The 14,344-nt window shown below is 30.8% G+C and overlaps 1 protein-coding gene across 2 annotated transcripts; it reads left to right on the top strand.

The window, feature by feature from the left end:
- Nucleotides 1-222: 222 nt before the first annotated feature.
- Nucleotides 223-2,079, top strand: LOC106320674 (expansin-A10). Of its 2 annotated transcripts, XM_013759041.1 has the most exons (4): nt 223-326; nt 412-560; nt 641-953; nt 1,347-2,079. In XM_013759041.1, the coding sequence occupies exons 2-4, from the start codon at nt 431-433 to the stop codon at nt 1,651-1,653; spliced, it is 750 nt and encodes a 249-aa protein (XP_013614495.1). In that variant the 5' UTR covers nt 223-326; nt 412-430; the 3' UTR covers nt 1,654-2,079. The 2 variants fall into 2 exon arrangements, with proteins under 2 accessions (XP_013614495.1, XP_013614494.1); XM_013759040.1 differs by lacking the exon at nt 223-326 and having other exon boundaries at nt 404-560.
- Nucleotides 2,080-14,344: the final 12,265 nt, after the last annotated feature.

Here is a 14,344-nt window from a genome sequence, read left to right as displayed (position 1 = left end):
GAGTAAATGTGTTTTCAGCTCAAAATATATCGCTAATAATGACATTCAATCACATTCTACATTTATCTGCGATAAAAATAGCAATAATGTTCGTTGGGAAAAGAAAAAGAGTTATTTTCTTGGCCTTTGTTTATTCAAGGAGGCCAAGTTAGTTGCCACCATCAGTGGCAGAACGGTACTTTATGACTAACTTCCTCTTACTAAAATTTCCTATAAATTCAACCACTCTTAACCCAACTACATATCATCACATCTCTCTCTCTCTCTCTCTCTCTCTCTCTCTCGTTTCGTTTCTCTAGTAGGAAAGAAGAGTCTCCAAGTTCCAAGTAACTACTTTCTCTATCAACATTCAGTTGTAGCTCCTTCATGTTCTCTAATACATATTCATCAACTTTATCACTCCATGTGCAGGTTAACACAAGAAGTAAACATGGGTCCTGTTGGGTTCTTAGTCATGGCTTTGGTAGGAGTAATGACTTCTTCTGTGAACGGCTATGAAGGCGGCTGGGTCAATGCACACGCCACATTCTACGGAGGTGGCGATGCTTCCGGCACAATGGGTAAACAATTTTACAAAACCATTTCCATTTTTAGTATCTTACCTATTATCAACTTTCTGATCTTCAAATACTTATTGTAGGTGGTGCTTGTGGATACGGCAACCTATATAGCCAAGGGTACGGGACAAACACGGCGGCTTTGAGCACGGCTCTGTTCAACAACGGACTTAGCTGCGGTTCTTGCTTTGAGATAAGATGTGAAAACGATGGTAAATGGTGTCTCCCTGGCTCAATCGTCGTAACGGCTACAAACTTCTGCCCACCAAACAACGCCTTACCTAACAACAATGGTGGTTGGTGTAATCCTCCTCTTCAACACTTTGATCTTGCTCAGCCTGTGTTTCAACGCATTGCTCAATACAGAGCTGGCATCGTCCCTGTCTCCTACAGAAGGTAACAAAAGTCAACTTCTCTGCTTCAAATTTTTCTTCATATGCTCTGTTTTTGAAAAACGAGTATATCATAATTCAGAAAACTTTATTGGACAAATCTTAAAAGTGGCGTTTTTTGTTTTTATAAGAAAATCTCCAAATATAATTTTATTAATCAATAAAAACATTAAATTATCCTACTATTATCTAAAGCATAACCATAATTTTACACCCTAAATTATAATCATTAAATTCAATCCTAAAAAATATATATATATATTTAAAAAAAAATTAATTTATGTTGATTTATCGACTTTGTAATATTTTTTTTTGTTAAGGTAAAGATTGATTTTATATTTCTCAACTTTTTTTATTAGCTTTGTTCGATGAACATGAGTTGTGTGCTACTTTGCAGGGTTCCGTGTATGAGAAGGGGAGGAATTAGGTTTACCATAAACGGTCACTCATACTTCAACCTCGTTCTGATCACAAACGTCGGCGGCGCCGGAGACGTTCACTCGGCGGCGATCAAGGGTTCAAGAACAGGTTGGCAAGCTATGTCAAGAAACTGGGGGCAAAACTGGCAAAGCAACTCTTACCTCAACGGTCAAGCACTTTCTTTCAAAGTCACCACCAGCGACGGCCGCACCGTCGTCTCCTACAACGCCGCTCCTTCTGGCTGGTCCTTTGGCCAGACATTCACCGGTGGACAGTTCCGCTAAAAGGAGCAGTTTGGTCATTCTATACTCTATTTTTATATCTAAAAAGTAAACTGTTGTGTGGTGTGTAGAGGCCTATTGATAAATGGGTTATTGCTGAGAGAGTGATGCGTCGAGGGCTTGGTTTTGCAGAAGGCCTTGATGACATCTATCTTTTTGAACCTCTTTATTTTATTTTTTCTTGAAATGTAGTTTTATACTAGAGAGGGAAAAATGAAACACATAGTAGTAGTTATTGTATTACTGATGCAGAGGTGGAGTTTTAACTACCACCCGCTAGTACGTAACGAGTATCCCATTTTACTCGAGACAAATTTACAAGGATTTATTGTATTGTTGTGATGTTGTATGCTATGAGATCGAGCGAGCTCATTATTATGTTTGTAATAATACAAGTTTTAATAAAATGAAATTTAGGGTTTGGTCATTTTTTTCCTTCCTGAAAGTCAGATCAAATAAATTTTCTTTTTAATTTGCCAAATTTACAACTAATAAATGAATTTACCCACTCTTCAAATATACAACCATTATCTACTGTTTTGAATTGATCATCACTTTTTTGCATCATGAGCTTCTTCTATAGGAATTTTACTTCTCATATATTTAACGAGGTGATGGGCATGTGAGGTAGTGGGTTCTTTAATATATAATTCCTCGATGGTGATAAACGTTGTTTTATTGTTTTATTGCGAATCAAATCTTTGAATTCTAAATTCTTTGAATTCTAAATTCTTTGAATTCTCTTGAATTCTAAATTCTCTTGAAATAGTCAGAATCGGGTGAAGGTATCCCTTTTCAAACTGTGAATCGAAACAAGGGAAAATTTGCGAAATAGCTAAGTTTGGAGAAGAAATTAAATGCATATCACTGATTTTGATATAATTAAACAACTAACAATTATGCATAAAATGAGCCGGTTTTAAATATCTTTTCGTAAAAGTAGCAGGTGAAGGATAGAATGTTAGATGACGTACACAAATTAAGATATGGCTAATATTTAGTTTTATCTGAGAGAATACAAGGAATTCACGTTACACGATTATGATTACATAAATATGTATTGAGTTTTCTATTCCACATCGCTGAAATAATACATAATTCTAACTTCACCCGCATACCTTAATACTAAACATTACCCCAACTTCAATCCCTATATATTAAACACTATCTCAACTCATCCCAACTTCTTAATACTAAACCCTAAACCCTAATAAACAAACTGTAAACCTAAATACAATCTGTAACCCAAATATAAACTATAAATCCAAATAGAATGGAACAAAATAAATAGCAAGATATATATTGGCCCAACCATATCTCCTCATCTTCTAAATATTAAACCCTAAACCCTATTCACTAAATCCTAAACACAAATATAAATTCTAAACCTAGATAGAAGGTAACAAAATAAATAGCATAGTATATATTGGTGTGTGAAATTATGAAATGTCTACAATTTCATGAAAGAAATTAATGATGACCCCAACCATACTTCCTCACCTTCTAAATACTAATCTCTAAACCATATTCACCAAACCCTAAACCCAAATAGAATGGAACAAAATAAATAGTATGTTATATATTGAGTTGATTACATTAATGGACACTTTTTTATTTTCTATTATACCTAGAGACACTTCTTACATGTGACACACTTTGTTGTGGGCCAGCGAAAGATTGTAGACAATTTTGCCCTTAATAGAAACGACACTTGTGGATGGGTGATTTGTGGACGAATGATGTGTGGTTGGGTGATTTGTGGACGGGTGATATGTAGATGAGTGATGAGTAATGTGTGGACATGTGATGTTAATGTGTTTATAGTAGATAACGTGGACAAACTCTCTGTTTTGATTCCATAAATCTATACAACAATATGTGGACATGAGTTCATGTTACTAAAATTATACTATAAAACGTGGACACAAACTCCGTTATCTCCAACACAAGCACTTGGCTTCTTCAGCCCAATTGATAAATTATCTGCAATTAAACTTCAATCAAGATGAGAAAGAGATGATGTTGTGAGTATGAGCAGAGAGAAAAATCGAAGAAGCGTTTACCTTTTATCGAAGAGTAATAGATCTTGCATGTCAGAGATTTCTGATCTAAGGAATTTTCGCTTTCTCATGATGTGGATGGAAATAAATTTGATTAGAACTGAATTTAGATCCCGATATTATGAATGGAATCGAAAGTATATTGTCCATGCCCACAACTAATTTATAATTCTGTTATGATGTTCATGTCCACAACTAATTTATAATTATGTCATTCACGTTTTGGTATCCACGTCCACATTTAGTTTTGTTTACACATTAATATATATATAATATATATATATGAAAATGGATCTTAAAAGATAGATAATTTTATATATAGTTTATTATGACAATTATTTTTGTTTAATATATTTTAGAAATTGAGATAAAAGTAAATAAAAACATAAAGTATAATAACAAAAAATAATAAAAAGAAATAAGAAGAAGAGAGGTTCTCTTTAGTTGAGGGTCATAAGAGTTTTTTTGACAAAAAAAAATGTATCTCAAGTGATAAGTGTCTTGTAATGTAATTTGAATGTGGGAAAGTGTCTCTAGATGTAAAAAATTCTTATATATTGGTAAAATTATGAAATGTCTATGATTTCATGGAAGAAATTAATTCTGGCCCCAATCATACCCCTTCACGTTCTAAATACTAAACCCTAAATCATATTCACTAAACCTTAAACCCTATTCACTAAACCCTTAACCTAAATATAAGCCTTAACCCCAAATAGAATGAAACAAAATAAATAGCATGGTATATATTGTAAAATTATGAAATATCTATGAATTCATGGAAGAAGTTCATGCTAACCCTAATCATAGCCCCTCGCCTTGTAAATACTAAAGTCTAAACCATATTCACTAAACTCTAAATCCAAATATAAACCCTAAACACAAATATCAAAATTTAAAATTACATATATTAAGTAAAATTATATTATATTATGTAATATTAAACTATACAATATACATCATAGTATATTTACTTGTTCAAAAACATGTAACGATAGTTGGAACTTAAAAAAATTTAAACTATATTTCTAAACAAAATAGAAAATTCTTTATTAATAATTAAATGGAATGGAACATGATAAAATAGAACAGTACTGAACAATACTTTTTAGTAGCCGTCAGGCCTGTTAATTTCTCGTCTCTTCTGTAGATTTCGAAAACAGTGAACCGGCAACTCAGATAAGTGAATCATCTTCGCAAATTCTCTTTTAGTCTAACTAGCGTCGGGATTGTAATCAGAGAAAATACGGTGAAAACAATCTGGGATGAAACTATTTAAAGGGGTGTGATTCTGGAAAAGGCACAAGAATAATAATTATTAATTTTAATATTTTTATTTAGCAGATTTCTCCGGTTTCAAGCAGGGGTAATACATCAATATTATATAAAAGCATGTCCGGTCCGGCATGTTTTGGCGCCTAAAGCCCAACATCATTAAACCGATCATTAAAAAAAATATTATCTAAAACGAAGGAGAAAAGAATCGAACCTAACATGTTTAACTCACAGTTAAGACTCTGAACCACTATACCACAACAAATTTTTATATTTATGCTGCCCCTAAAATATATAACATAATTTGGTGCTTAAAACATGGGTTTTATCTGCTTTAGTCCAGGACCGGCTCTGTCTAAAAGAACAGTGACGTGCGAAGGTTTAGTGGGACCTGAGGTGAATATAAAAATGGCCCCCCTTATAATTTTTTTTATTAGAGCGTAATATATATTTAAAAAACATTAAGAAGAAAAATAATAATTAAAACAAATTTTTCTTCCTTCTTTTTCATTAAACTTTTTAACTAAATTTGCATAATCTAGATTCCTAACTAATTTTTTTTCTATAAATATAATTACTAAACCGTTTAATCTTTTTTGTGATATGGTTGATCACACTTGGAAAAGCTTCTTTCAGCAGTGACAGAAACTGGAATCGTCAATAATATTTGATAAGAAATTCATGAGTCTGGATAACACTCTTCCTTTCCTTTCAAAGAATTCAGAACTTCAAGAGGTCTCTTTTAATCTTATGGCATCGTTTCTTTTAGAACCATCAATTCAAAACACAAATCATCCCCAATAACATCAGAATGTTTTTATGCTTAAAACTGCTTGAAGATTGGTACAAGATGCCATCAAACTATTTTCACTCGCTGATTTTTTATCAAATAAATGACAAACTTAAACAACTGTACTACTAATTATTTTCTGAAATTTGGGATTCTAAAAAAACTATATATTTTGGGGATCCTAGACGAAAACTTTTTTGGATACACTTGAAGCACGGCTCCGTGAAAGACAAATGGAACAATGGAAAGATAGGACAATTGATCATTCAATTCAATGAATTATTAATTGTTTGATGGTCAAAGCACGCAATTTCCCTTGAAACAAATCACCTATACATGTGTTTTATTTCATGACATAATCTACGTGGAAGTGGATAAATGTAACACGTTGGTCAGTTGGTGTCGCAAACTAAATCGATGGTGTAAAAAAATAAATACACAGCAACCAAATGTCCAAAACCCATGTGGTTGCTAGCGGCTTATGTAAATATGGGTCCTACTCTGAGGGATTCGGATGTAAATATGGGTCCTACTCTGAGGGATTCCGCTTCAACGTGACATATGTGAACCAACATATTCAGCAGCGGCACTGTTTGGATTTTAGAAGATAAATGGGCCAACTTTTAAAGCCCATTATAAAAGAAACTCAAGTAAAGATACGGTTGATGTCAGGTTTGTTTCAGGGATGCACAGTTCAGATACCCATTCAGATTCGGTTCAGGTTTATTCGAGTTTCGAGTTTTTTGGTTTAAAAATTTCAGCCTCATTCGGATATTTCTAAATTTCAGTTTGGGTCTTTGCGGATTCAGTTCGGGTTCGGATAACCCATTTAAATTATTTAAAAAAATTTAAAATTCATTATATACTTTAAATTTCTCAAAATCTATAAACAAAACAATATATTACATATAAATTTGAATAGCATATGTCAAAATACCTAAAATTAACATATAAATTGGTTTGGTTTGAATATTTGAATTGAGAATCAATAGATATTGTTAGTATTGTTGGTGTTTTGAGTATACTTTAACTATTTTAAACATGTACTTTTGACTATCTGTATATATTTATAAGTATTTTGGACAACTTAAAAGTATCTTATATATTTTGATGTTTTTAATATATATTAAATCTAAAAATAATTAATATATATAGGTATATAAATTAATTTCGGATATAATCGGGTATCCAAAATACTTCGGTTCGGATCGGGTTCGGTTCAGTTTCGGTTCTCTAAATACCAAAATTTTGAATCCATTCGGATATTTAATCAATTTCGGTTCGGGTTTAATACTACTTTTCAGATCGGATTCGGTTCGTTTTTTCGGATCCGGATTTTTTGACCAGCCCTATTTTGTTCAATGTGGTTCGGTTCGACAAGATTGCCACATATCACAGCCAGGATAGGTTCGGTTATCCTAACCCGAATGAAATCGGGTTTTCTGAGTTTTTGGATTTTCGGTTTCACCTTCGTAGGTTCCATCTTAAAATTTTACAAGTATAGATTGGATTCCTGTAATAACACATGGTGATATTTATAAAGTTTTCTAGCATAATTTCTAGTATTTATATTAATAAATATATTTCATAAGTATATTACCAAATAATAATACTTTTTAATGTAAAATTTCATATACCGGCGAAAAAAATATTCATAAAATTATGATTGATTTTAATCAACTATTCATATAATATTGACTAACATTGGTATATAGTTTATTTTATGAAATTAGTCTATAAATCATTAATTTGTAGAAATTTATGAAATTTGAATGTTATTTTGTATTATTATATATGATATTAGTTTAAACACAAAACATGTTATTGAAATTTTGATTAAACACAACTTTATGGTAGGCGTATTCAATATAGAATTTGAAGTGATTTGATTTGTTAAACTATATATAATTTCATCTAAAACTATGAGATTTGAGTTTTTATATATTTACTTAATTTTTTTATCAAATAATCTAAAATTATTTGAAAACTTTAGAAGCCCACACCTTAAAAATACTTTCAGTAGATTTTATTATATTTATTAAAATATTGTGAATCTAAATAGTCAAAATATTTTCAGTAGATTTTCAGCATGTCAGAAGTGCTCTTAATCTGAAATAAAAGTTGTATTAGAATTCAAATTTGGATAAATCACAATATTTTTCATAAAATAATCTTTAAAATCTATAATTGTAATTTCTAATAATTGGTTGGTTGAATTGGACATCATAGTTTTTATATTATCCTTAACAAAAAAAATATAATGTAAGTTTATATTAGAAGAAAATATAGAAAAGAATATGCCACGGTTGGATAAGATAGAAAATCTAGATAACCTGTTCCAAACATTTAATCTCTCCGCCTCGTTATTAATATTGAATCATCATATTAAAAAAAGAAACTCTTTTACCCTTCTATGATTCAATATTAATAACGAGGCGGAGAGATAAAATGTTTGGTGCAGGTTATCTACATTTTCTCAAGAGAGGAGTTATGGATCTTACGGCAGAAAAGAAATTCTTTTACCCTTTAAAATTTATATTCAGATAATGTTTAAAATATTTTAAAATTTTAATCAATAATATTTTGTATATTTTATTATGAAATAAAACTATATACGTACTAAATAATTTTGAACTCTTTTCAATTTTATTTATTGTATTTATAATTTTTTTTGTATAAAATATATAGATTTATAAAAAAAATGGATCCCGTAACTATTAATATACGGGGTACGAGTCTGAGCGGTCCGGGATGGTGGAACCGCTTGTCCTCTTGCTCAGTTGGCCCTGGCCATTAACAGTTGTGAATAGTTCGTTTAAATGTGCAGCTTCCCAATACGACGAATATATTTAAAAATATAGTATATAATTCACTTGATATAGTACAGAAGTCATAAAATAGTGTAGTACAGTCCATAAGCTAATAGTTTTGTGATTGTTTTTATTTATCTAACAATCTAACAGTGTTGCGAAAACAGTGAAATTTTCCTGAAGGGATGAATGTTTCAGACATGTACGTTGAAATCATTGTTCTTGCATTTTTGTGTATAATACAAAAAATGCTGAGAGTTTGTTTTTTGACGAAGATGATAACAGTTAACCAAACCCATCACATCTAGTCGCTTTTACCACTTGGACAAATCTGAGTCCGACTTTGACTTTGAAGTTTGAACATTACTTCTGTCTTGCTTATTTATATCTATTTTAAATAGATTATTTATTAATTAAAGGGACATTGAACTAGTCTTGATTCCATGACTAAGATCTGATGGGATTTACTGTTGATATCTGATCTCATAGATGATGTAGCATCACCTGTCCTTCCAAAAGTATCCATACACTCTGGATCCATCAGAGGGTCAGATTAGCTAGAACCTAGACCTCTCCTTGCCTAGGTTGCCTCTAGATGTGGATCTGCAGATTTCTCTGCTGAGGTTCAGCTTGCTTATTGCGAGCGTTATAATTGCTGAGCTGTGACCATTACTCTCTCTCTGCAACTATTGTTTTGTCATTTTAGATTTTTTTAACTAAAAGTGACACCTACATTTAGGCATGGACAGGGATGGGATATCCAAGTTTTTGAAGCTATTTGTGATTTGTAGGGTATGTCACGGATATCTAATTTTTCAATTTGTTTTGTTCCGAAAAATATGGATATTCGGAAAAAACGGATATCCGAAAAATAAATAGATATTTGCGAATATTTACGAATACTTACGAATATCTCATATGTTTTAATTAATACAAACAATCTTAAAAATTTGATACAAATTTGTTTTGTAAAATATTTTTTTGCATGATATATATGATAAAAATTAAAAGAAGTAATGAATCTATATATTTTATAAATTTGTTGAACTTAGTTAACAATTATAATAACACAAAACTTAAGAAACAATTTATAATTATCATAAATGTGTTCTTTTCCTTTTATGTAATACTTTTATATAAGTAATAATGTGAATAGAATTTATCAAATCATATGTTAGAATAATAATTATATAATTTTATACTTTAAAAATTTTAAATATAATCAAAATATACATGTATTTATATATTGCTGGATCGGATCTGATATTCGCTTTTCAAATTTTTAATATTTGTGATTTGGTTCGATTTTAACGGATATTTATTTTTATTATTTGCTTTGCTTCGAAAGTTTACGGATATCTGGAATTTTTGGATCGAATCGAAACAAATAACGAATCAAATCAAATTTAACGGATAAAATGTCCAGTTCTACGGCTCCATTTGCTTTGTTTCTTATGTTGGTTTTCGAGTAGGGTAAATGTCCCATACGTCGTTTGTTATGGACTTTAAACGCATACAAAGACCTTAATATTAAAATGTGAAATACTCAACGATGTTATCGCCGGTAGATTTATTGTCTACAGTGAAATAAAGCTAGTATATATTATCACTCATCATAACAGAAATACAGATTGAGATCTTTGGAAACGAATTTTTATTAATCAAAATTTGACTCAAAGCCTGTTTTGCGCATATGTACGTATTTATTGTTTTATACTATATTATTTGTTGGTTCTTAGATTGGTATGGACGTTGAGTTATTTATTATTGACATGATAATGTGAGGGTTAGCCAAGCCGTGTTAGAGTATGTTTCCTTCCGTTGAACAGATGGAAGAAGTGAGCATTAAAACATGTGAGAGTGGGGCAGGTAACTGGCCTTTATACCATAAGAAGAAGTGGGTATTTGCATTAACACTAGATTTCTGACATCTTACCCATACTTAACACTCATATTACTTTTCAAATATTTAACAAATAATATCATGTAAGGAGTACTTTTTGTCCTATTTGTAATTCCTAATCGCGACACTCTTAACGGACTTGGGTTAAGTCTGAATATCCCATACGGCGTCACTGTTATGCATGGCTATTGGCTACACAGCGACGAGACTCATATGTGCGTATATTCGTACGCAGCTTCCCCTGTGCAACTCGAATCCTCCCTGCACATGGCACCTAATGAAAGAGATTGTTCTTACTAGATTGCATTGTGAATTTCTGATTCTTGTTATCAATGTCTAACGGGTGATCAAGGCTTTTGATGGTTCAGTTAACACTGTTTTAGCGGTTAGATAAATGATGGTTTACTAGCATTTAGAAACATACGTAGTTCAAATGGTTAAACCTCCAATCGCAATTCTGCAACCAATCAATTTTTTATATATTCTTTACATGTGTTGGCAAAGAGACAATAATAACATGCAGGGTATTAACGATTTGAATATAGAACATGTAAAAATAATGTGAATAAGAAAATTATGTATATAAGTATATTTTTCGAATCTCAATCTTAACATCATTTAAAAAGAGAAATATTAACTAGCTTGAATTGTGATTTGAAAATGTAGACATCAAAATTTATCTCTAACGCATATTTGTTTCTTTCAGTATATCTTCGGACCACCAAAACTAGGTTTTCTTTCAACACAAGTTAATTCCAATACTATTTTAATAGTATTTATCTGCAAAGTTTAAATTCTATCTATTTTATTAAATATATAGTACAATTTTCAGGGATTAATAATTAATAAAAAACATGAATAAATTTGTTTACACCATCAACAAATAAATTTTGTTAACTTCATTCCGATACTATAAAAATGAATTTTGTTGACGGGATGAGTCAGCTCTACTGGTTAGAGCCTTGGGGACCAATTGTCATGCTTCCGGATTCGACGCCAGCCGGGGGCGAACTGCTCATCCCTGTCACCAAAAGCGGATACTGGGCCTTCGGGCTCAGGGAATACCCTCCCGGGTGAAGCTGATCTGCTGTCTGACCGGACCAGGGAATGATCCGCGAAGCGGGGAACCCTAAATTATAAAAAAAAAAAAAAAAAAAAAAAGAATTTTGTTATCTTAATTTGTTAATATCAAAGAAAACATATATAAAATCAAATAGTATTGTCCTTTGATGTTTCAACATTCTAAACATTCTAAAATCTTCAATCTTGTATTATTAAATCACTACTCTTCACTGCTTTAAGCCTATATATGTTTGCAGTGTCGATCCAACATTTTTGCATGACCTAAACAAATTTTTTAATAACATATTTTATGTTTTTTACTATACATATTTATAATAAATCACGTTTGCTTTTATAAGCCAATTCAATTCCATTTATAATTGGTGAAATAATTTCATAAATTTAATTTTATAGCAAAATTAGTCAATGATATAATAAACATTTGATTATAGTCGATAATAAATTTATTAAAATCATTTATTATTATAGAGTTACATCTAAAAATATAATCATCTAACAATCAATTATTCAGTATATTTATTAATAAAATTTTATAAAAATATAAAATTATTACAAATACTACTAAAATTTCATTTAAATATAAATACTAAATATACTAAAATATATTAAATAAAGCAAATTTCATCAAATTATACATCATAAACTATAATTTTCCCTTAGCTATGTACGTTTGTTTATGTTATAATAACAACTATATTTTGACCCGTGCTTCGAAAGTGTGAGTTTTTTTTATTTATAGACAAAATTTGATATGATTTAATATTTTGAGATAGTTGTACATTATTATATTACAAAATCGTATTATATCGAAGAAGAAAATTTGTTTAAAATTATATAATTTATGAATTAGTTTATTTGAGATTTTGTATACCCATCATATAACTCTCTCTCTCTCTTAAGCCTAGACATTTACTCAAATAAAAAAAAACCGATCGTATCCCGGTCCATGGAAATGTACATGGTGGGTATCTGTTTTGGACCAGCGGATCTTGGTTCAGTACATACATACCCAAGATCCTACCGGGTATCCAAATTACATAAAACAATTTGGGTATGTTAGGTATATTTGGGTGTTTCATATATGTTTTCAATATTACGGATATTCTTCTTTTTTTGGGTTTGAGTTTACAGTTACACTTTTAATTTTCAGGTAAAATTTCAAACTGTTAAAAATATATTTCGGGTTTTCAGAAAAAAGTTTGGGTATTTTTTGGTTCCTCGGTATATTTCGGGAAGCATTTCAGATTTTTTTGGGTATTTAAATATATTTTGGGTATTTTTTTGGGTTTTTGGATATTTTCGAAATTCGAATCATTTTTCAGGTTTTCGGATACTTCTAATCTTTTCAGATCTTAAATATCAGAACCGGCTTAGACCTGCTACGTACCCAAATATTACATATATTTTATATGTATTTGAACTATGATTCCGAGCTGGCTCGAACATGAAAGGAACCGACCTAAACCCAAACCAAAAAAAAATTCAAATATCTATTTGGGTCCAAATGTTTGGGAACCAAAGAACCCAGATAGAAAGGAACCGACCCGAATACCTGAATACCCAGACATACTCTCTCATTATATTTTAAGTGTATTTTATAAATGTTACATTTGTTAAATTGATATGCCTTAAGATTTACTTGGTAAATTTTTTAGCTAATTAAATAGAATAGATTTGTGGAGGTTTTAATAGTTTTTAAATTTATCTTGAGCAATTTTTATTATAATAATTTTTATAAAAATTAAGTTAAGGTAATATATATATATATAATTTTGTTTTAACATATGATTTGTAAAAATGTTTTTATCAAATTTGATTTTGTAAATATATGAAACTATATAATGTAAGATGACATGATACAATATGCTTAATGATATATGCTAACTCATTTTAATAATTAATATCTGAATATTGTAGATGATGAGAATAAAATATAGTGTATAACATTAAAATGAAAAGTAAATAGAATTCGTTTAAAATAAGATTTTTAACCATGTTTTTAATTGGATGATTATATTATTAGACGGTCCATGAAAAGATTATATATATATTGTATTTTTTGTCGACATATATATATCTATTCTATTAAAAGAGAAGTCATAACTTCTCTGTCATGTATGATTTTTTTTAAAAATGAACTACTTACTAGAGCTGGTTACAGGGCTGGGTTCGCGGGTCAACCTCGGATCAAACGGGGCGGGACCCGCGGGTAATGACCAAAATTCCCAGCTGTAGCTGGTTACGTTACATTTTCAATCCTTAATAATAGGTATATTAAATAAAAGACAAAATTAAATATACAGATCGACATGTACTATATATCTAATCTAAATCCAAATGAACTAATATCATCTTCACATATATAACATTGCCTACGAAAAGATATGAAATAATCAAGAGTACTTTTGTTTTTCAGTGAAAGACATATAGCTCTATAACTCCTATGCCAGTTTCTGATTTGTAATAAATATTGATATCTTGCATATTTACATTGTTTTATCCATTCACCTATGTGCATTTTGATCATATAGACTACGATTTAGCCATGTTTAGGTTGCATTTTGCATACATGAGTCTTTATCAGGTATTGGAGTACCACGTGGAGTTCTTGGAGGCATTTGGGTGCATTTGGAGCTCAAAAGAAGTGTTTAAAGCGATCAACGGACGAGCAGCGCACCAGAGCGACCTCACCGGAGCGACGTCGTGAAGTCGCTGTGACACACATTCCGTAGCGATCCAGCCAGAGCGACATGGAGAGGTCGCTCGCGTTTCT

Source organism: Brassica oleracea, unplaced genomic scaffold (assembly GCF_000695525.1).
Source record: "Brassica oleracea var. oleracea cultivar TO1000 unplaced genomic scaffold, BOL UnpScaffold01011, whole genome shotgun sequence".
Lineage (NCBI taxonomy): Eukaryota > Viridiplantae > Streptophyta > Magnoliopsida > Brassicales > Brassicaceae > Brassica > Brassica oleracea.
Note: the sequence above shows the minus strand (reverse complement) of the source record. Positions and strands in the feature narration are given on the sequence as shown.